This window comes from Echiichthys vipera (genome assembly GCF_963691815.1).
Source record: "Echiichthys vipera genome assembly, chromosome: 23".
In the NCBI taxonomy this organism is placed as follows: Eukaryota; Metazoa; Chordata; class Actinopteri; order Perciformes; family Trachinidae; genus Echiichthys; species Echiichthys vipera.
The window spans coordinates 6,323,134-6,347,627 of NC_139848.1; the positions used below are offsets into that span (position 1 = coordinate 6,323,134).

At 40.9% G+C, this 24,494-nt stretch overlaps 3 protein-coding genes and 1 pseudogene across 4 annotated transcripts; 2 read left to right on the plus strand and 2 right to left on the minus strand.

Annotated features, from left to right (window-relative positions):
• Window positions 1-119: 119 nt before the first annotated feature.
• LOC310964618 (gamma-crystallin M3-like) lies at window positions 120-1,363 on the plus strand (the record flags this gene model as incomplete). The annotated part of the gene is made up of 3 exons (XM_083937809.1): window positions 120-131; window positions 338-580; window positions 1,091-1,363. 3 exons carry the CDS (start codon window positions 120-122, stop codon window positions 1,361-1,363), a joined length of 528 nt encoding a protein of 175 aa, XP_083793935.1.
• A 1,529-nt stretch (window positions 1,364-2,892) lies between these two features.
• On the plus strand, window positions 2,893-4,398 carry LOC310964744 (gamma-crystallin S-1-like; annotated as a pseudogene). Its single transcript has 4 exons — window positions 2,893-2,910; window positions 3,607-3,638; window positions 3,808-4,050; window positions 4,129-4,398. The product of its transcript is annotated as a gamma-crystallin S-1-like (transcript).
• Window positions 4,399-4,806: 408 nt separating this feature from the next.
• LOC310964617 (gamma-crystallin M2-like) lies at window positions 4,807-6,436 on the minus strand (the record flags this gene model as incomplete). Its single annotated transcript, XM_083937808.1, has 3 exons — window positions 4,807-5,082; window positions 6,079-6,321; window positions 6,428-6,436. 3 exons carry the CDS (start codon window positions 6,434-6,436, stop codon window positions 4,807-4,809), a joined length of 528 nt encoding a protein of 175 aa, XP_083793934.1.
• A 5,005-nt stretch (window positions 6,437-11,441) lies between these two features.
• Window positions 11,442-16,280, minus strand: LOC310964745 (protein boule-like; the record flags this gene model as incomplete). The annotated part of the gene is made up of 11 exons (XM_083938003.1): window positions 11,442-11,582; window positions 11,699-11,791; window positions 11,963-12,079; window positions 12,164-12,199; window positions 12,309-12,380; window positions 12,559-12,719; window positions 12,882-12,957; window positions 13,081-13,135; window positions 13,260-13,351; window positions 13,556-13,708; window positions 16,257-16,280. The coding sequence occupies 11 exons, from the start codon at window positions 16,278-16,280 to the stop codon at window positions 11,442-11,444; spliced, it is 1,020 nt and encodes a 339-aa protein (XP_083794129.1).
• Between the last annotated feature and the right edge of the window lie 8,214 nt (window positions 16,281-24,494).

Here is a 24,494-nt window from a genome sequence, read left to right on the forward strand (position 1 = left end):
TACCGATGAGCTGACTCAGGGTTTTTTGTACAATCGAGGGGCAGATTCTTTTGATGTCACATGATGCATAAAAGGCAGCGCGCCAGTGGGGAGAACAACAGAAATCAAATAGCGTGACCATGAGCGGAAAGGTAATGGAGGGCACCGATCACTGCACCAGCCAACCAACTGATGCACACGCAGAGCCTAGTTCCATCATGATTTTATAATATAACTTAACTGTAACTTCTACAGTGCAACAGTGTCATTTGTGTTCATGATGATCATATAACTCGCTTGAACATTTATCTCTGGAGATTTTTCTAATGCAAACCACGATCTGTGTCTTTATCTCTAGATCGTCTTCTTCGAGGGGAGGAACTTCCAGGGACGCTCGTATGAGTGCATCAGCGACTGCTCTGAGATAGCCTCTCATCTGAGCCAGTGCAGCTCCTGCAGGGTGGAGAGCGGGACATTCATGGTCTATGATCAGCCCAACTACACGGGCCAGCAGTACCTCCTGACCAGGGGAGAGTATCCTGAGTATCAGAACACCATCGGCTTCAACGACTGCATTCAGTCCTGCCGCATTGTCCCTGCGGTAACTATGTTCACAATATTACTCATTAAGGACAGACAAAGAAGTCAGTAATATAAAAAGAGACATTGTTTGGTTGCTGTATGTACTCAGCGATCAGTTTTACCTCCAGTAGTGATATTTCCAGGATGTGTTTAGGGGCAGAAACTTCTAGCTCTTAAGATCCTCCTGCTAGGTTTTCTCTTAGCTTTTAATTGTATTTTAGTCTTGATACCTCTGTGACAACTGTGCAAACTCAATCCGCTGATTAAGAAAGTAGGATGTGGTGTCTTCATGGCTGTCTTGCAGATCAAAACGATGACTTTTAAGAGGATTAAACTGCTATTTAGCTTCTCATTTCACAGATTCTACAACAGAGTTCGCCTATAGTTGCTTCCTATTTCCTAGCAGGACCTTAAGCTTTCTTTGGTACTTAGGGGGTTAACATCACAGCAGCTAGAAGAAGCTTTAACAGCACCATGACTCTTGTTAGATTCATGCATATATTACATTTGACGTTTTGTACTCAAACAGCACAAGGGGCCCTTTAAGATGAGGATCTACGAGAAAGCAAACTTCGAAGGGCAGATGCAGGAGCTGACTGATGACTGCGACTCCATCCAGGATCACTACCACATGTCCGACATGCAGTCCTGCAACGTGATGGAAGGCTACTGGCTGATGTTTGAGCAGCCAAACTACGAGGGCAGGATGTGTTACTTGAAGCCGGGAAAGTACAGGAACCTCAGAGAGATGAGCAGCGACGACATGAGGTTCAATTCAATCAGACGCATCACAGAATCTTAACTAATCCCTTATCCTTAGCTAATAGGTTTTGCAGATGCTTTGTTTTTATTAACATTAACAAGATGTCGTAGTGATAGGCAAAAAGAAGGAGCCTTGTTTTTATCCTGATACTGTGATTTGTGCATTGTTTGCATGTAGTTCCAGTTGTACTGTGCAATCCAGCCACGATGAATTTACCTCTATAACTGTGTGATGCGCACAATAAAATGATTTGATGCATATTTTGTGTGTTTTTTTTAATAACACCAAGTGGATCAGTGACGGTTTGGCCCAGTCAGTAGTGATTAGTTTCATTTATAGGTTAACATACAGTTAATTATCTTTATTTTGTCATTTTTGACTTTGCTAAAAGTGCAAACTTGGGGTGAAAGCAAGTAAAGCAAATTAACAGCAACTACAGCAAATGAATATATAACATGTTAAATATGAGTACCCTGCATCGCAGCAGACTTATATTACACTGTATATTAGGTTTCAACTAAAAAGCAGCATTCAGTTGGTCATCACATGTAAACAGTGATGAGACTGTTGCTTTTACCATCATAAGAAACAGTAAAAAACACCTGCACCTCACTGTAGGAGATCTCAGCATTAAACATTCACATTGCTGCTTGCATGTACTTGTTCTCTTTGTTTTTATTCATGATAGTGTTTACTGGGGGAAGGCCCCTGCCTCGGTACATAATATATCAAACTCTATTACTGACAACCCTGTCCTACACCCTGAAATGACGCTCAGTCGTGTCACATATTCAATTTGTCTGAATCAAGAGGACTCAACAGGAGAGTTAAAAGTGAGTCCTCCTGGACATCACACCAATCAAACATAGTGATACAAGATTCTTAGACTGAACATAATTTATGCATATTGCAGTGAGTAATTAATGCAGAGTAAATATAAAAATCAATAGTATTCAGGAGTTATTTTATGGCTTATTTGAGAGTAGAGGGATGACAGGACTTCAGAAGGACACTCTGTAATAGCAAAATTAGAGCCTTTATTTTTTCAATACATATCTCTAAAAGTCTGGGATTTCTAACACACAATGTAATATATCTATAGAGTTTAACTAGATATTAATAATTAATAATTGCGATAAACTTTAGGGAGTTGAATTTAAAGTTTAAGGTACAGCAGACATGTGCATCCATGGAATAGCTGAGGCTTTTGGACGTGGAGTTGTGGGACAGGAGAACAGAATTGCACTGCTGTGTAACTGAACGGATGTTAGCCACCTAAAAATAAGTTTAAGTGTACGCTATGTTTAGAATATTTTCCCAGCTTTACCTTGATGTTGAGCAAACGAGGGGAGAACTGAAGCTGGTCTACGCTCGGTCTGTGAGTTAGTTTGTGTTATTGTGTAATTTTGGGGTTTTAAAGGGTTAGGAACTACTGTAACAAAACTAACCATCCAACACATTAAAGACATAATATGTTATATACATTTATATAATATGCACTTAGACGTGCGTTCTGTTTACACTTGGATGCCGTCACTGCTCTCAGATGAGCAGCTCTACTGTAAAACATGGGTCACATGCGGACTGTACTGAAACAGCATTCTAGAGCTTAGTCCATAGAGAATATCACAATATGGGGGGATTGAAGTCTAACAAAAGTGAAATTGAAAGAACTAGTGGCCATGTGAAACAAGTTATGCTGACGGGAAGAGAATAACTGAACTGTAAATCATATAAAAGCTGCCGCTGTGTACAGAGCAGAGGCAATGCTCGTGTCCACTTCACAGGGTGTTCGATATTCACTCCAGCCTTTGCAACGTTACACGTCCAAATGTTACACTTCAGTCACGTCACATGTTCATCTGTAACGTGTTTACAGTACCACAATCATGTGAATTAACGTGCATAATACTGTGTTCTTGTGTACAAAGATATACCTGTATATGCAAGTTGGGGATGGAAAAATAAAAGTTGTACAAAGTTAAAGCTTTCCCATGAGTTGTTTTTTTCTTCATAATTTCACTTACAAACAGTGTCATCCAATCAACATTTGGTTGGTTTATCTGTAGATACTGTGAGTGCTTTCATGATCTACCAGAGCAAATTAAAAAGACAAGCCTCTGCTCCGCTGCAAAACTGCTGATTTGCTTTTTTGGACCACACAAAACCAAATATTGTCCCGTGAAAAAGAGCTGACGGGCGCGCTCATTGTTCTGAATCACAATGCCCCGGGTCATCTGTGGGTTATAAAGGCAGCGTAGAGCCCCCGGCTGCCGCTACAGTGTGACCAAGGTTTGCAGACACAATGGGCAAGGTAAGGCTGCTTGTTTTTCTGTGTGCCTTCTGTGCTTCTGCATATATGCGCGGACTAATCAGACGAAAACGGTGACCTTGAGGCGTTCTTTAATGTGGTATAGTATGTATACTTATTCTAATCTGAGGTGGTAACTACAGTTTTAAACACCCTCGAATGATCTCTCCAGATCATCTTCTACGAGGACAGGAACTTCCAGGGTCGCTCCTATGAGTGCAGCAGCGAATGCCCCGACCTGCATTCACACTTCAGCCGCTGCAACTCCATCAGAGTGGAGACCAGTAACTGGATGGTCTATGAGAGACCCAACTACACGGGCTACCAGTACTTCCTCAAGAAGGGCGACTATTCAGACTACCAGCGTTGGATGGGATTCAACGACTGTGTGCGATCCTGCAGAATGATCCCTTTGGTAGGCTCCAGTTTACCGTTTCTCGTGATAACCCTTTGCTGAGCCGGAGGCTAACGAAACATCTTGTATTTCCTCCAGCACCAAAGCTCCCACAGAATCGTGATCTACGAGCGCCCAGAGTTCAGGGGCCAGATGACGGAGCTGACCGACGACTGCCCCTCCCTGAACGAACGCATCCACTTAAACGATATCAACTCCTGCAACGTGAAGGACGGTTCCTGGATCTTCTATGAGCATCCCAACTACAGGGGGCGCCAGTACCTGATGCGCCCGGGTGAATACAGGAGGTTCAATGAGTGGGGAAGCATGAGTTCTACCGTGGGATCTATCAAACGTATCACTGTTTGAGAGAAGCTGATGTCTAGACAATGTTTGTGAAGTATTTTCAATAAAGCCAATGAATCTATGACATAACTGCTCTTCTGTCAAGTGCTGTTTTAGTTCGCTCTTTGCGTTAAGGGCGTCGATTGATTCTAAAACCTCATTGCTGCACGTTTTGGAGTGGAGAACGCAGTTTAGAAAGGTTCAGACCAACGGTGTTAAACAAAAAATTCCAGAAAATAGTTATAAGCCATACTATTATTTCACGAGTGGATCAAAAATTACAAGAAAAGAAACAAGAACAAATGCTCAAAACAACAAATACATGATAGAAACATACCATCTTGATGTCTTTCAGAAACAGACACGCACGCACACGGTTTAAGCCCAGCATGTTTATTGAGAACAGAGAGTGGAAGGAGGTTCAAAAGACTTCTAGTTGAAGTCAGTGATTCGCCTGAGCGAGCCGATCCTTGGACTGGCGCCGCCCCAGTCGCTGTATCTGCGGTATTCGCCGGGTCTCAGGTAGTAGGTTCTTCCCCTGTAGTTGGGCTGGTCGTACATCAGCCAGTGGCCGTCAACCACATTGCACGAGTTAATGTCAGACATACGCAGGCGGTCCTGGACGTTGGGGCAATCGTCGCTCACCTCCTGCATTTGGCCGCTCATGTCTGGACGCTCATACAATCTTATTTTGTAGGAACCACGGTGCTGCGGGAGGAATAACATACTCACATTACATTGTCTCACTAATACGTTATACAGTAGTACTTTATGGTGACTAGGACATTATAAACAGTCCGTGAAAAGTGTTACTCCACACATCAAATCAAATCAAATCAAACTTTATTTATATGGCGCTTTTCATACAGGAAAGTATCGCAAAGTGCCTCACAGAGATGTACAGAAAAAGAGAAACATCAAATAAAATCAGGAGAAGAAAGTTAAAAGAACCCAACCCTCCCACAGTCATGCACAGAGACACACACAAATGTATATACGTTCATTCACACATTCACATAAACACACACAGCCATGCAGGCACACAGATACACAGACTCACACCTACACCAACGCTAGCTGTCACTACAGAGACATATTTAATACTATTTGCAGGTGAACACACATTTACACCAAGAAGGCTCAACCAACAGACATCCTGAAGTGCTAAATCTAAGCTATCTTCTACCACGGCTCAGAAGGATGTTTTTGCTCAAAGAAATCTCTATCCAACCTGAGTTGTTGAGGATTTATGTTCCCAACAAGTCCTTCTTACTAATCTTAGTTTTTGTTAAGTCCTGTCTAGTTAGGGAAAGCCATTCTCACCTACATTGACTGTAGTTCAGTTTTGAGGCACTGCTCTTCAACCTACCTGCAGATTTAGTCTGAGCTGATATATTGGTAGAACTGATACATACAGTGTGCAGACATTCAGTGCGTTTATCTAAACCTGCATCCATAAGTATTGAAATCAATTTCCTTTAGCTGCTCATTGTGTTCGCATATTCTTTTTCACGCTCAAATTCAGGTTTTATTGCTTTAGTTTGACTTTTGTTTCTACTTTATTCCGTTTGAATGCAATAATTAAAGGTTTCCCTTTCTTGACCTATTCCCTTTTACCTAAAATAAGTCAGTGTGCACACATGGATCAATCATTTTGTCCCAGTTAATTGCATTGATACCCCTTTCATGCCACCTGAGGCTTACCATGGGAATCATGCGACAGGAGCGGATGCAGTCGTTGATACCAATCATGCGCTGGTTGTCGGAGTACTCCCCCCTGCGGAGGAAGTACTGGTGGCCCAGGTACTGGGGTCTCTCATACACCATGAAGCAGCCGCTCTCCACCCGGATGGAGTTGCAGCGGTTGAAGTAGGGGTGCAGATCAGCGCAGTCGCTCATGCACTCATGGTGCCGGCCCTGGAAATTTCTGTCCTCGTAGAATATGATCTGCAAACGTTCAAAACACTGATTAATTATCAACCCTCACTCTTAAAAACATCTAAAAGCCGACATGTGTTTATTCTGTATTTTCAGTAACACAAAATGAGCTTACCTTTCCCATTGTTACATTAGTGGGGGCCAGACTGGCGCTCAATTGACGCTCTCCGTGCCGCTGTCCTTTTATATAAAGTAGCTGTGTGATGGCACAGCATAAAGTATTGTCATCCAAATAGGTTTTATAACACAAATCTGGTTATGTATAGCGACGCACCAGTGTGATGATGACTTATTGTTGTCCAGTTTTCACATGTTCATCAAAACACCACAGAGTGCTGGCGACCCAGGGGTCACCGCTCACAGTATCAGCACAACAACAGGCGTTATTTGTGTCCTTTTCATCCAAAAGGTTCCTAATGTTACATGAGATGGAACAATTCTTTATCGGTCCCTGAACACAACTCCCTCCCTGTCTTATTTAGTACATTAACTGTACACAAAAACTCAAGGAGCTGGAAACGATTGCCATAGTTTTCAGATAAAAGGGCCAGAAAACTGTAAAAATGAATCAAATATTAATGCTATCTGATACTCCTGGTTGTGCTGCTTATGCTTTGTTGCTCTTTTGTCAAAGTTTTGTACAATGAACTGATGAGAATAACGTGATGTACTCAGAGATTTCACTGTCATGTAACTGTCTGTTGGCCTGACTTTTCCTCTAGCGCCCTCATCAGGTCATAACTTTGGTTTATGGACAAATAGCAGCAAAAATAACGATATACCAAGAAGTCTCAACTTTACTTTGCAGAGCGGGTAAAAAAAAAAAGGACTTTTCATTTGAATGACCGGATATTGACTCATAAAAGGAAACATTTATATTTTCTTGGTGTCATATGAAACTAGAAGAAAGTGCTGCATATTGGGGAGGAAAAAACATGTCCATTTTCAAAATACACACCTCTGACCTCAAGATATCTGGATGGAAATGTCACTAAATACTCACTGACTGCAGAGTGTGCTGCTGAAATAAAAAACTCTACACATAAAACTGCTCTGGGGTCAATTCTCAAAATCGCTATTGAATCAAATCAGGATCTTGTGAATGAGAATAGATTTGATTTGGGAAATCAGTGGCAACACGCAGCTCTAGACCTTCGTGGCTAATGCTATATGGGAAATGTTAGAATACTAAACAGGCTAAACTAAGATGGTGAATGTGCTTAATCAGCAGGTTAGCATTTAGCTCAAGGCACTGCAGTGCCCGAGCACAGCCACAAAGAGCTGCTAGCATAGACTCGTATTTTAGCGTTCGCTTGTGCTCGAGTCATCATTCACAGAAAAAAGGCTAATTTGTCTTTGAAATTATTTTTAACTTTTTTGGGGGACATTTTGAACCAAAGCTACTGGCACCAGAGCGACTAACAGCAAATAATTTAGTTTATTGGCATCTGATTTTACCCACTCAGGATGAGAAACACACGATGTGCCTTTCAAATGTTTGCTGTGTGAGTTTTAGAGGTAAGATGTTTTATGTAAAAGGAGACTTTTGGAATAATGTTGTGCTTTTTAGTCCAATATAAACACACACACACACACATTTGAGGCTGTCTCAACACTACCTCTGCAGTAAAGAAGACTTTGGAAACTTAAACTCCTACTAAAACATGGGAAGTCACTCTAAACAGTATAGCGCTCATCATGCAGACAGCTGACACAGAGCTGTTTTATAAACCTCAATCTGAGATCACGAGGTCCAACCTTTTGTTATTCTAATGAGGAGGCATTTGGGGCTTTTGCCACTGTGCCAAGGTCTCGATCCCATTCACACACATGAAAACCCTGATTCATCAATGCCCCTGGCCTAGAGACTGACACATTATTCTCATTATACTATAGGATGCCCACCTAAATACATCGGATTTGGTAATGTTTAGTGTTTCAAGTGACTCACTGAGATCAGGCTTACACTTTAGCCTATAAACAAACATGTATGCATCACAAGATGGCAGACCACGGCAGGACATGGTGACGTTACAACACTAGTCAATGTTTGGCTTGCTAGCAGCATTTACTGTAAAAAGAGGCTATCAAGTTGCATAATGGGAAATGCAGTATTCAGCATTTCTGTAGCATTGCCTTTGAAATTCAATATCCACCAGATCTACTGGTTTGATTTTGACCATTTATTAAAATCTTTCTCTTGTGAGCTCCCAATCTTCATGAAAATTCAAGAAATCACTTGAGTTGTCCTTTAATTTAATGACCGTATAAAGATATTTTACATTTCGGATCACCAGTTTAGCACGTTTTAGCCCGTTTACGTGTCGTAGTTTTAGATGAAGTGTTCCAGGAAACCATTAATACAAAATTAAACGCTCATCAGGACTTATGAAGGCAAACACAGCCACTACACCAAGGGAAGCATTTATTTCCATTCGAGAACTGGAAACACACACTAAACTAAAAATAATGTCCTTAAAACGAACAAACCAAATTGTTGGTCATGTTATATTCAGCATTACAGAGTTAAATAAGTTCTGCACAAAACAGAATCACATAAACAATATTTTAGATTAGGTCGTTCTTTGGTTAGCAGACAAAACCTGAGTTTGAGCCGAACACAATATTTATATACAATAAAAACAGCAACATCATAAAAGGCACAGTGAATCCTTCAAACTGAACAGACAAGACACATCAGGAGAAGTTTTGCAAAAAATATCTTGGGAAAATATTTTAGAATGAAGTGGATATCTATAATTTGGTGTTATTTCATCTGTATTTAATCTCCAGGGAGGCTTGTTAAATATTTGCAGCCCATTTAAACTCAACAACATAAGCTGCACACCAGAACATGAGCACAATATGAACATTTATAACACTAGAAAAGTAGCTGAGGAACAAATTTACACGGACAAAATGAAATGAAGACATTTCCAATCACTTGTCCAACAAGTTACTGAATTACATGTTGCTATTATTCCTTTATTAAAGTAAAAACTATTGAGCACGGTTTAACAGGACAACAGCCTACCTTCAAGTCAAATCCAGTGGATTTTGCGTGTCCCAAATACGGCCAAATCTGGGTGAGCAGCTTTAAAAGCAGGGTGCAAGCAAAGCCACTGCTAAAATATAGAGACGCAACTCTTACTTTATACATGCTCTGCTTCTTATTGCTCAAACTTATCATTCAATTGTTTTGTTTTTTTAAGAAAATGTGTCTTTATATTTCCAATTATAAGATTATAATTCCTGATATACAAAACTCCAAGTAACTGCTACTTTGTGCCGTCAAAACCGCTGAATAGGCACACAGAATAAAGTAAATTGTTATGTTGCTGTGACTTCTGTATTGTTTCACCAATCAGACGCTTATTGAAGGCTTCTAAATTACTATTATTATTAAACGAATTTATATCAAACAGATAAAGGACACAATACAGAAACAATACTGCAGACAGAATTCTTCACATCATCATACCCAGAAATAGAAGATCAGATGGTAGAAACCAGTGTTTATGTCAGAGGATCAGGAGATTCTGAAAGAACACTGACGAAGCTGAGCAAAGGCGACTAATCAGCCCAGTGAGCCTCAAACAGCTGTGCTGCTATAATACAAACAGTGTTTCCTTCTTTACATCCTTCCAAATAAATGTGATCACTGATCCACACAAGATGTACAGCATTGTTTCTCTGTGCGGTAAGGTAAAAAATAGAAAGAGTCGACATGGTAAGAAAACAAAAACACATTGATATTCTCAGCTACAACATGGTGCCTGGGTGCATGTAGCGAGGAGGTTTCTACTGTTGCAGCGACGCGACGCTGAGAAAGACAAAACATGACAAGAGAGAAACAAAAGGGTTCAAGTTCTGTTCAAGTCACGTTGGGTAAATGATACATGTGAGCTTCAATGTACTGTTCACAGGTTTGTAGTTTGTAAATTAGTTTTATAAAAAGGTAAAACCAGTTTTTAAAATGTAATCGTCTGACTTTGTTTTCAGTATTGTACATTTTCAAGGTTATCAACAAAAGAAATGAGAACACAAGCTTGACGTATTGGAGGCAAAATGCATTTAAATGCTGTTGAGCTGATAATGTGAAACCTGAAAATCTGAGTTTTGACATTTCAAGATGTATTGACAATCATCGCAGAGTTATTGTGATATTGTAATTACTACAGTAAATTAATGAAAAACTCATGTGTACCTCAAGGTTTGTGTTAATTGAGAATATATTAAGTGAAACCTCTATAAATACTGTTTATTATATGTCAGGATGTGAGTAATGTGGGTCTGAGGTGAGCTGTGTCATGTCGAACACAGAGAAACAGAATTAAGACGCAGGTAAATCCCAATCAGCACTCCAACATCTTGAGAGGAGCAACGGTTAATGTCGAGACTGTTTGACACACCGCAACACTGGTTCGAAACGCTGCCGATAAGAGATATGGAATTAAAGAAAGGGTATTTTTCCTTCTATTGATAGAGCTTCTCTCGGTTTCCAGTCTTTACGCTAAGCTAGGCCAATCTGTTCATTAAGACCACTGAAACTATATTAATAAAAAATGTCAATTCCACCACACAGAGCCCTCATGTCTACGGTGAATCAATTTTGTTATTAACTTCCTATAGGAGGCGAACTGGAAAGAAAACATTGAGTGGATTTGTTTAGCATAACATCCCTAAACTGTGTGTTAGAGATGACTTAATCAGGTTGACTTCAGCGCACTTTTATCAATAACACAGTGACTCAAAATGTGCTCTGTGAACAGATTACTTACAGAAAAACGTGTGTACCTCCAGGTTTATGTGTTAATTGAGGAGATATTAAGCGCAACCTCTGTAAAGACTGTTATGCATTATGAGCCACTGTAAACCATCACTACAAACACGGATCTCAGTGCTGTGAGTCTAGTGAGTCCTAAAAGGTACGATCTTACCTTGACTTGGTGGTAACAAGTGCAACAGTTAAAAGAAGCCATGAAATCACATGAAACGTACTGCGTTATGTGAAAGGCACAGTTGATCGATTGTGTGTTGAATCCATAAGGAAGGAGGAAGAACTAAAGTGACAGGCTGTGGCCTTGCGTGTGGGATTTTCCCCTTGATAAGAGGTAAGTGGGTTTAGCCTACATGAGAGGTTGGCGAGTGTGAAGCATGTAGGCGTCTGACGGCTCTGTTGCTTCTGGCAGGTAGTGGTAATCCTTGTGGGGGATGTATCGGCGGTACTTTGGCTTCAAATGAAGCCGCGAGTGTGGAAACATGTGATTCTGTAGAGAAAAAGATAAAGAGAGACTCTGTGAAGGATGTAGATATGAGGAGGGACACACAAACATGACAGAAGAGAAAGAGTGGTCCATCCCAAAACATGCTGAACACAATTCACCTTTCCAGGATCATGTTGCAGTACGTAGGGAGTCATTCCCTCTGTTCTTGGGGGATACAACGGGTAAAGCTGCTGAACCTGGGGCTCTACAAACTGCAAAAGTATGAGAACACACAGAAGTGAGCTCCAGTTCAGAACAAGTTTACTGAACTCTCCATCAGTGGAATCCAATGACATGTTTTTACTGTGTGGAGTTTCTGCACATCTGCAAAAGCCTAACAGAAAGCTTGACTGCTAGAAAAGGAAAAATATGCACACGTGTACCTCTGGTGTTGTGTCCTCCATGACAGGCTGGGGTGGATGGACGGGGCCTCCATCAGCGGGCTGGTACAGATACTCTGACTGCTGAGAGTACACGACAGGACTGGAGGGCATCGGCGACTGGACAACAAAACATGACAAAAAATGAACAATTGGCAAAATTCTCCTGAACTTAAAAGCAGGAACGGCTTTATTTTTGCCCACCTGGACGACATTCCACTGATACTGGTTTGGAGCACACTGGGGACAGAGTGAAGAGAACAGACTGTTGAATAAAAAGGTCAACTGTAGGCCCTGCTGCATTGTGACATGGTGAGAAACCAGTGGATCACTAAAGCGCTGTGCTGACCGGGTGGGGGTGATAGGCTGGTTGCTGGTAGACAGGCTGATGGGAATGAGGAAGCATCACTGGAGGAGCAGGCTGCAAGAGAATAAACATTCATCTTGGTGCTCACTTGACTCACACCTTCTTGTTTAACCCACTGTCTTTAACACACATTTTTAAATACCCAAGACATTAACTTTAGTTTGAATGACTTGGTTTTGATGCTGCTATTTAAGTCAAGTGTTACGTTGGTGTGATATAAGTGAGAACTGACAGGCCAGTGGTGGGCAGGAGGGTTCATGCTGGGGCAGTGGAAGTAGGCCACACCGTTGTGGTAGGTGTAAGGATACCCTGCGGACGTGGTCAGGGACAGGGTCCCACAGGACATCGGCAGAGGCATGGCAGAGTTAGGGATGGTCAAATAAGCACTCCTAGCTGGTGAAAGAGGAAAAACACAAAACAGTAAAGTAAGTGTAAGTCACCTTGTGGGCCAAAATCAGGGTTCTTACTGTGGTCCTGATACTGGTGAACTACAGCTGCAGTTCTATGGCTTGGCAGTGCCACTGTGTGATCAGGGAATTAAAAAAGTCAACTCACTTTGTCCTGAAACTTGCTGCTTGCGGACAGCCTGTCCAATGCTGAGCTTCTTATCTTTGAAACAGATTCCATTAGCCTTTAATGTTGTCATCGAGGGGGAGAGATGCGGCATTAAACAAAACACTTCAGTAGATGAACTACATTATTATGTGTAGCTTAAGGTCTGCTGCAAGATACTGTAATGGCCGGCTTTACTTACATCATGAAGGATTTTCAGGGCATCATCTTGGGTCTCGAATGTAACAAAGCCATATCTGTTCAAACCAAGACAAACTATCTTTTTTAACCGTCTGACTGTAAATCTGTGAATAATGCTCACAGTCAAAGGATAGAAAGTTACGGCTGCATGCATTATTATCCATGATGACATTAACTCACCCCTTTGACATTCCTGAGCGATCGATCACAATCTTCACCTCTTTTACTGCACCATGCTGAGAGAAGACATGGCGCAGGTCGCTCTCATTAACCTTCATAAAACACACACACACATTTTGACTGTTATCACTCCAAAAGAAGGTACGGTGATTTCCAGAATTAGTCCCTAAAGATCATTTAGCAGCCAAAGGTAGTTTCATGGTTTCTCACAGTAAATTGCAAGCCACTCCAATTTTCAGTCATTTTTCTACAATGGGATACAAGTTACTCTGCCGGTGTAAGTTTGCAGCTCTCACCTTGTAGTCGATACCCCCGACAAAAATCCGATTGGGGATAACGGTGCCATGGTGGGGCGCGTGGTGTTTCAGGCTGTCATTGTGGTTTTCTGGAGGTAAAACATCGGGGGTGGAGGAGCTGCTGCTGTTCTCAGACGGACAGCAGGATATGAACTTGAAATGAAAAAAGCAAATGACAAACAATATAGGTATCGGCTTGTAGGAAGGCGATTTTACTCAGATTGGATATGGTGTCATGAGGGTTGAAGTTCTTTTCCACCAGGAGGAAGCAGAGTAGGATTTAGTTTTTGAAGAGTAACTCGTTCTCATGGAAGAGTTTGCGTGGGTATGGCTATGAGGACACTGTTACTGCTACTGGGATCTATCTTCCGTAAGCACCACATATACTTCCATTGTAATGCGGATGATGTGCAGATCTGCCTCCTTCTCCGATTTTCCTTTAAGGATCCTCTGAAACCTTTATTAGCTTGTCTTGCCAACATTAAGAGCTGGATGAGCCTGAGCCAACTTGACCTTAATAAAAATAAACCCAAGGTCACTGTATTTGGCTGCCTACACTCATTTGATGGCCAGGATCTGCTTACTCTTAAAACCACTCCCTTTATCAAGAGCCTTGGTGTAACTTTTGATTGCAGCCTTGATTTTAGGAAACAAGGCTCGCTCCGCCGCCTGCAGCTGGTGCAGAACGTGGCATCTCGCCTTTAAACTTGCACTAAAAAACGCCTGTTAAAATCCCCCCTGTCCTGGCCTCCCTCGATTGGCTTCCCATCCACTTTAGGATCGATTTAAAGTGTTTTTAAATTAAGATTTTAACCATTGATCCGTAATCCAGCCAGAGATCTACGGTCATCCAGTGTGTTGTTGCTGGATGCAAAATTAAAGACCAAGGGCGATCGTGCCTTCTCTGGGGCTGCTCCCAAACTCTGAAACAGTAAAAAGCTGTTCCAGAGGTCGGGAGCAACCACCGAGAAGTTACATGTTAGACATACGGATCCATGGAGAGGTTTAAGTGTGCTTTAAGAACGCTTTTTTTCTCCTTGGCCGCCGGATCCACAGGGATGTCTAATCAGGCCAAGTTTTTGTTTAAAATGTGCATTTAACATATTATTGCATTGTTGTTTATGCTACATGCATTTGTGTGTGAGTATATGCGATGATGATATGCATGTTTCCTGTTTCTTGTACATGCTACATGCATTTGTGTGTGAGTATATGTGATGATGATATGCATGTTTTCCTGATGTACGTGTGTTCTTTTGGTTTTTGTCTCTGCTCTGTGAAGCACTTTGGATGGTTGTTACAGGTCTTTTTAACTGTCCAAAAGAAATAAATGTGAACTTGAACTTGATTGAGATTCAGACCGGCATCGTCCTCTCCCAGACAACATTTACTGCCAACTGTTAAAACAATCACTGCAGCACAACAAAGTAACAAAGTAACAAACAGCAGGTCTTTGAAGTCAGACTCTTCAGATGCACCTGCAGCCAGCAGATGATGTCACCTAAGCTAACTCTTACATCATGGCCAAAGTTAACAGTTTCATAAAAGCACTGTCTATAATATAAGCCATCGTGGTGCATTTACTGCCAGCTTTTAATTTCCGTACATTGTTTTACTTGAGATCGTTCATTCATAAATGTGTATTTTTAACCCATTGGCTTCCACATAAACAATGAGACACTGAAAATTTTTACAGACAAAACGCTGCACTGTTTAACCACCAAGCATCACTTTTTATTAGCTACTTTATACACAATGCGGGTTATTCTTACTTTATCTAGCTGGCTAACAAGACGAAACACGTTGTTTAGCGGAACTGTGTCATCAGTCGGACAGTTTTGGGCTAAATTATTTAAACTTTCTGTTTAATCTGCAGATATATATGACTGTGTAATGTTTTGAGTTAATTACATGGTGTTAAACTAAAATCTAACTTCTTATCTTTGTAACCAAATATCGATATAACGACCTGATTTAGCTTTGTGTTTACAAGAGTGGTCAAAAGGACGCTAACGCCGGTGAATTAGCCGTGTGCTCCACTCGGACACCCCGACCTCCTCGCCGTAAACACTGGGAGCTGCTGATCGTCCACATTAACATCCTGGACAATAATTCAGTCCTTCACAATAAAATGACACGCTTTAAAAGCTCCAGATATACTGTAAAGTCGTCTTCATTCCAATCTTTAATGTAAACCACCACCTGCAGCGTCGCCCAATCGTTCTTACTGCTTTCTCTCACCAAGGTCTCTTTATTTTGCTAATTTGACATGTCATTTTCCATGTACAAATATTAAACTTCACTTGTAGATTCTTAGAGGTATGTAAATTAATTAAACATGTACTTCGGAGGCGATCACCCGGTAAAATGAACACGAAAAGACCGGAAACTGCGGCACACCAGATCCGTCCGGATAGGGATAACACCAGCGAACGGCGTCCGACTGGTGACACATTCACTAATAAGTTGTGATAACTTTAGCATTTTCTGACTTGGCTAATTTTAGTCAAATTTTCTAAATGAAACAGTTAAAACGTGCCTAATGTATAATTAACTTATCTGTAGATGAATACAGAACGTTAAGTAAGCGCGACACCGACTCAAGTTCGTCAGTAACCATAGCATTGTCATGGTAACTAGCCGAAGGGGGTTAGCCAGCAAGGCGGTAACATTAAAGGCCAGACATTAGCGGTCCACTCACCTCGCTTTGGTTCTCCGCTTCCATAGCTACATTCATCTGGTTTATTGTGCCTCTAAAAGACGTAATTTTAAACGCTAATTAATCATGGTCTGTTAAAATCGCGCTAATGGTTTAGCTAGCTGCTGCCGACGGTCTGTGCGTTGCCCTGCGTTACTTGCTCTGGCGCCGCGAGCCTCGGGTATGACCTCACTCCGTACACTTCCGCATCACACCCATAAAACTCAATGCTCCAAATCTCCACCAAACTTTAATCACTTCAAATTTAAACTGTCCTGAGATAACTTTTGTTATGATTTGGCACTATAAAAAATATTGTAACATATCAGCGGTGTAAGTAGCATTTTTCATTATTAATAATTTGGATAGACTCAAAATAATTTTGAATTTTATTTTGAAAGGATTAAAATCCGGCCGAGATTTGGAGGATTTAGTTTTATGGATATGAAATTTTCTTTTTTTGTATTAGTAAATTGACAATTAATTGACAGCTAATGACGTCTTTTGCTTCCAATTTAATTGAATGATTGTAATGAATGTTTAAAAAAAAGCTCTTAATTTTGTTCCAGAAATCCAAAATTACACCGAAACCCCCAAATAAAATAAATTAATGCATAATTCTTCTTCAATCTTACAAAATGCACATTTGTTGTCCACATCTGCGAACCTCAAAACAAATGTATTAGTGGGGCAAATATTGTGCAAGATTTTATAATGTTTTTCATGACTTGAAATTGAATTGAATTGAATTTATCTTTCCAGATTATCAATAATGAGAAATGTAATTATACCACAGATAAGTTACATGACTTTTTTAAAGATTTATAACAGTGTAGCCCGCGTCTTCATTTAACTTCTTTACATGTATTTATTTTTACTTTATTTATTGTCTTCTTTCTCTCTATGCCTTTGTATCTTATTAAGTATTCTTATGTAATGTCGTTATGATTTAATGTGTATTGTTTCTGAAAGGAGAAATGACTCTTTACACACATATCTATCTGTGTCAGGTACGATGCCACACTGTTCTCTTTGTGCTATATTTGTTCAAATTGCAAATAAAGAATTTATTAAAAAAAAGTACCTGAACATAAACACACACACACACACACACACACACACACACACACACACACACACACACACACAGACACACACACACACACACACACACACACACACACACGCACACACATACACACACACACACACACACACACACACACACACACACACACGCACACACACACACACACACTGCACTAAATAGCACAAAATGGAGTTTTAAAGACACTTCCTGAGGACTGCAGCTCCATCATGTCTCAGTAAATCAGATTAAAACAGATTAAACAGTTAAAGTCTGTCAAAAAATAAGAATAAAAGCTATAGCTATGAGATTAATTCAAAAATATTCTTTTTCAGCTGGAGCGTCACTCTTTACAAAGCCAAAAAGCACATTGTGTGTTATTTGTAAGCCAATTAGATTTGGAAAATGTTATGTTTTATGCACACTGTATAAAGTGCTCCAGCCATGGTTTCATCTTCACTTCACTGGAGAAGATTACAGAGTGAAATGATTCAAATCTGAAAGCGTCTGGTGAACTCCCAGTCAGATGAGTGCAGTTCAGCACACTGCCCACACAGGGACGACATTTCTCTGTGAATAAAATCTCCTCCTGCTGTCTCCAAAACCGACCAGACAGAAAGACCTCGACAGTGTTAGTGTTTAAGGGAATGCTGAAATCTGGAAAATCTGTTTCCTTTTCATTAAACCCAGCAAATGTAGTCATTTTATTATCCCTTTAATTAAGAATGACCAACCTGTGCTGATGTTTTGCCACTTTAAAAGGAGTAATTGACCTACTTCCACACAGGCCATTAATGTTTTACCTTTGATTGTTTTGAAATTATTTAAATTTCCCTTTAACCTTATGAGCCATTCATTCAACAGCCAACACAAATGGCCGCTCACACTGGGCTGGTGTTTAATGATAGGGATTGAAATAAATGCATACATGTAAAAAACAGTCAGAACTTCAACACATGTCTACTTTTCCATTCTAGTTCCTCAAAAAACCACTTTATGTGTCGCGTACAAGCCTCACGGAGCTATAATTCCTCTATGATTGGCGACAAATCCCCGTGAAACACCGCCATTTGCGTCCTGTGCCCTTCACCTCTTCCCCCTCCTCCCTCAGACCACAATAAAGCAACAATGCAAAGTCACCAAAGTGTCTCCAACAGAGAGCAAAGCCACCCATAAAGAATCAAAAACACACAACAGGAGCAACAGGGTTAAAACAAATCCTCAGCTTTTTCAAGAGCGCATCCGTATTCTGCAGATCATTTTGCAAATATCATTTAAAAAATCCCCCTTTCTCTCTCTTCAAAAAGCTCCCGACCTCCTCAGTCTGTAATTCCTCCCCTGCATATTTCCCGTCCTCACAACCTCCTTTCTCCACGTTGTTTGTCCTCATCTGAGTAATGTGGGCCACACCATCACTTATCATTCATTTCCAGCCTTTCTTAATTGTCGGGTGAATTTGCCAACGAGTTCTGACTGTGCAAAATGAGAAGTGTTTGATAATAATTACAGCAATTTACCAGCTAAAGGTCCTTTTATGCTCCACAAAGATCATTTAAGGCACAAGTGCTGTCAGGGCGACTTGCCTGGCTGTTTGTACTGACAACAAAGGAGAGCGTTAGGGTTTTATTCAGTTCTGCTCTTTGTATTGACACGTTTCTTGCATGATTTCCTCTAATATTATGTTCTTATCGTCATTGTTATTGTTCTTATTATTAAGTCTTTATTGTGTTCTGCCATGGCCATTTTGCTAAGAGTGTTAAGCCTTTGTATGACTATATTTAAAAGTGTAATTTACGTAAATCAAAGAAAAGTGAGCACAGACTGGCACGGCACATGGTACATTTTCCTCCCATCCATTTTCCACCCACGGGACACAAACCCCTGAGCTCCTGACAACATTTTATTTCCTGTCATTCATTTTGTCATCCGTCTTGTTTACCTGAAATGTCAGGATGTGAGTAATGTGGGTCTGAAGTGAGCTGTGTGCTGGAGGAAAAAGGACCCGGGCCGGGGCGGCCACTCATGCCAAACGCAGAGAAACAGAATCAGGACGCAGGTAAATCCCAATCAGCGCGCCAACATCTCCAGAGGAGCAACGGTTAATGTCGGGACTGTTTGACACACGGCGACACTGATGAAGGAGTTTAGGGGTATAGAATTAAAGAAAAGGTGCTTTTCCTTTTTTACTAACCACCCTTATAGACTTTTTTGCTGTTTAAAGGTCCACAAATCTGCTACTTAAGACCACTAAAACTATATCAGAGAGAGAGAGACAGAGCCCTCATGTCTACGGTGAATTAATTTAGTTATTTAGTAGCTGAACTGGAAGGAAAACATCCCTAAACTGTGTGTGAACTTAATCAGGTTGACTTTCACACGTTTAAACGAGCTGTTTGGTTGTGATGTCACAATTCTTCGGCTGCGATGATTCAGACAGAGTGAATACAGGTACATTCAGACAGACAGTATGAGAAAAATAATGTGTTTTTTTATATTTAAGCATGTATACATGTTCCAGTAGAAACCCCAAATACAAATATGAACCTGAAATGAGCAGAATATGGGCCCTTTAAATCTTGAGACTCATGAAAGAAGAAATAGAGGTCAAATATCAGGTCAGACGTGCATTTCCCATCGAGAAAACGGCCATTTTACCTCAGTTGGTCAGTCAGTCAGACAGTCGTGGAGACAGAGGTTGATGAAAAATGAGCCATAACAGAAGGGTTCGACTCTGGCTCTGTAATTACTCTACAAATCTCTGATTTCCCCTCCTTCATCTCCAGACTATTTATAGCCGCTGCATTCCTCTAGGAGAATAAAATGATCTCTTTGAGACAGTACAATGCCAGAAATAACAGGTTTGGACAAACATTTGCTGAGGCGTGGTGGGCCTGGCTGACCATTACTGAGTTCCACTGTGGTTTCAGTCTACTGTTTTTCCCCCTCGTCCATTTATTCATCTGTTATTCTAAATGGCAGTGGGTTAGCTGGGGGAGGTGGCGGGTAAGATGTGATGGTTCAACAAAAGCTTGTACGAACTGAGATGAAATCACTTTGTAGTCTGGCAGAGCGCAGCGAGGTCGGCCCTTTTCTTACATTAGAGGGAGCCGGGCAAAAGAAAACACACACTCATAAACACACAAGTTCGTGTCTGCGAATACTCAGGTGACTACAGGGCTCAGACCTCCCTCTTTGTGCTCCATTTTGTTTACGTTACAATCATAGGACTTCACTGGCAAATATGATTAACTTAGACATGGCAGCATATGGAGTGTGAATATGTGTATATGCAATCATGTGTGTGTGTGTGCGTGTGTGTGTGTGTTTGCGTGCGAGTGTGTTTAGGTTATCAGAGGAGGAAGGCTTTCCTAAAGACTGTGTTTCATGTCAACTTTTGTTTACCAAGACAAAACAAAGATCATATGAAGCCTGCGTAGCATCCAGGCCTCATATGTATTCCCCCCAGTCTTCACCGTACCGCACCGGGGAAATACTGTTTAACTTGCACTGTGGACCAGATGACCCACTTTATTCAACTTATTCAATTCAATTTTCAATTCAATTTTATTTATAGTGTCAAATCATAACCAAAGTTATCTCAGGACACTTTACAGAGTAGGTAAAGACCCAACAATTCCCCCATAGAGTACGGTGGCAACGAAAACCTTCCCTATAACAGGCAGGAACGTCGGACAGACCCAGCTCTGTGGAGGACGGTCATCTGTCTTGACCGGTTGGGGAGGAAGAAAAGGAGAGAGAAAGAGAGAAACACAAAGATAGACAAAAGACAGAGAGACTGACACACTTCCAGAGATGCAAGCAGCCAGCGAGTAACAGTAACTATAACAATATCTATAGTAATGTGAACATGACCCACATGTTATGGCAGTCTGCATAGCAGAACAGCAGGAACACGCACATCCAAGGTGACAGAACATGAAAATGAAAATAATTATGACAAAATGATGAGTAGGGGCAATAGCAGCTACGATACAGCAAGACATACCACTGATGGTGTTTTTATGGCTACAGATTTTATAATTTATAAAAGTAGTGACAGAATAAATGACTAATAGTTATTGAAGTAGCAGGAAGCGTCAGTAGGCACCACCACGATCAGCAGAGACCTGCACACAGGACCAGGGCAGCAGGCATCACCACCATCAGCAGGGACCAGCACACAGGACCACGGCAGCAAGCACCACCACGATCAGCAGAGACCAACAATCAGGTCCACAGCAGCAGGCACTAACACCATCGGCAGAGACCTTCATACAGGACCACAGGACCACAGCAACAGGCATCACCACCATCAGCCGAGACGTGCGCGCAGGAACAGGGCAGCAGGCAGCACCCCCATCAGCAGGAACCTGATACACAGGACCAAGGCAGCAGGCACTACCACTGTCAGCAGAGACCTACACACAGGACCAGGGCAGCAGGCACCACCAGCACCAGCAGAGACTAGCGCACAGGACCGCGGCAGCAGGCACCACCCCCATCAGCAGGGGCCTGATATACAGGACCAAGGCAGCAGGCTCTACCAAAAATCAGCAGTGACCCACAGGCCTACGGCAGTAGGCACCACCACGATCAGCAGAGACCTCGGAGATGACAAAGCACAAACAACTCCGGGGAAGAAGTTGAATTAATAACATGCATTGATGAGACATGAATGGCATAGAGAGGAGAGAATCTCAGAGTATTAGGAAAGGTAATATTTCCCCTTGCAGACTAGGCTTATAGCAGCATCATGCTTCTCTTTGTGGCAGAGCAGCTTGTTTTTAAAGGAATAGTTTGACATTTCGGGGTAAAAGTTTTATTCCCGTTCTTGGGAAAATCGATGCTTGGACGGCTCGTTTCAGATGAACTTTCTAACTGCAGGCACAGAGGTCCTTTCACAATAAGAGTCCAGTTTCTAGTCCACATTCTCTGCATCCTTTTGTGCCGTATGTACAGTATGTATGTATGTATATGTATGTATGTATGTACAGTATGTATGTATGTATATGTATGTATGTATGTATGTATGTATGTATGTATGTATGTATATGTATGTATGTATGTACAGTATGTATGTATGTATGTATGTATGTATATGTATGTATGTACAGTATGTATGTATGTCTGTACAATATGTATGTATGTCTGTACAATATGTACAGTATGTAAGTATGTGCATATGTGCATATGTATGTATGTATGTATCTATGTATGTATGTATGTATGTATGTACAGTATGTATGTATGTACAGTATGTATGTACGTATGTATGTATGTACAGTATGTATGTATGTACAGTATGTATGTATGTCTGTACAGTATGTACAGTTTGTATGTATGTATAGTATGTATATATGTACAGTATGTATGTATGTACAGTATGTATGTATGTACAGTATGTATGTATGTCTGTACAGTATGTACAGTATGTATATGTATGTATGTATATGTATGTACAGTATGTATATGTATGTACAGTATGTATATGTATGTACAGTATGTATATGTATGTATGTATATGTATGTATGTATATGTATGTATGTGCGTATGTATGTATGTGTATGTACAGTATGTATGTATGTATGTATGTATGTATGTCTGTATGTATGTCTGTCTGTATGTATGTATGTCTGTCTGTATGTATGTATGTGCATATGTGCGTATGTATGTATGTCTGTATGTATGTATGTGCATATGTATGTATGTATGTATGTATGTACGTATGTATGTATGTACAGTATGTATGTATGTATGTATGTATGTATGTATGTATGTATGTATGTCTGTATGTATGTATGTATGTATGTATGTATATATGTATGTATGTATGTATATATGTATGTATGTATGTATGTATGTATGTCTGTATGTATGTATGTATATATGTATGTATGTATATATGTATATATGTATGTATGTATGTATGTATGTATGTATGTAAGTATGCAGTGGCATAGTGGTAGTTGATGAGGTGGGGGTACTGCTAGGTAGATAAGTGTGTAACCATGAAGGGAGTGGGTAAACTACATTTCTTTATCATTGTGTCATGCAAAAAATATAGGTCCAACACAACTATTGACAATTATTTTTTTAAGTGATACTAAATTCCTATTGGGGTGGCAGTAGCTCAGTCCATAGACGACTCAGCTGGGAAACAGAGGGTAGCCGGTTCGAGTCCCTCTGTGGACTGGTGTCTGGAGAGGAGCCAGTTTATCTCCTGGGCACTGCCAAGGTGCTGTTGAACAAGGCAACGAACCCCCAACTGCTCGGGGCGCCGATCCAATGGCAGCCCCCTCGCTCTAACATCTCTCCATTAATTGAATGTATATAGGTCCTGTTTGTGCATGTGTGTGCATGTGTGTGTATTTCGGACCAGTGTGTGTGTAACATGAATAATAACAGAGTGAAAAAAAAGTAATTCTCCTTCTTCTTCTATATATTCCAATGTCTTTTTGGCTGATAGGTGGTGAGTATACTGTAGACTGCCAGAATAAGAGGAGGGTATACTCCGTACACCTGCGTACACCCTCCACCATAACACCATATGTGTGACAATCTTCTATGTTCTCAGCCCCTGATGGATGGCAGTGTTGCCTGGCTGAGCTATGATGCATTTGAGGGTTTAGCTCAATGTGACAAATAGGAAAGAAAAAAGCCTGCACTACACGCCAGAATGTGGTTTCACTTCACAGGTGTGAGAGAGTAGAGAGGTGATATAATAGACATTTTGACGTGTCATATAAGGAAACGCACAGGTAGAGATGGCTCCTAAAATACATTCAGACTAACATTTGACACTAAAACATACTTATTGATTAATGCTGTAAAAGTTAGGTGTCAATCACATCGCGTCAAATCAACACAACTACAGTATTGTGTCCCTTCTCCGGCTTTCTCCAGTGGTTGTTTGCTCTTTTGTGAAAATGCCTTCACCACAATGGTGTTGCATTCCACAGCGACACCCGATGATTTCTCTAAATGTAGACATATTATTTAGGGTTTTATATGCTGGGGCCTTGGCTATAGTTAGTGGGTGTGCACACACTGACCTACAATAAAGTAAACACACTCAACTGGGCTCTGGCCAGTGAACTAGAAGTGAAGCCAAGACGCTGCGGTTTCTCCTTACCTCCCTTAATTCCTTTATTGG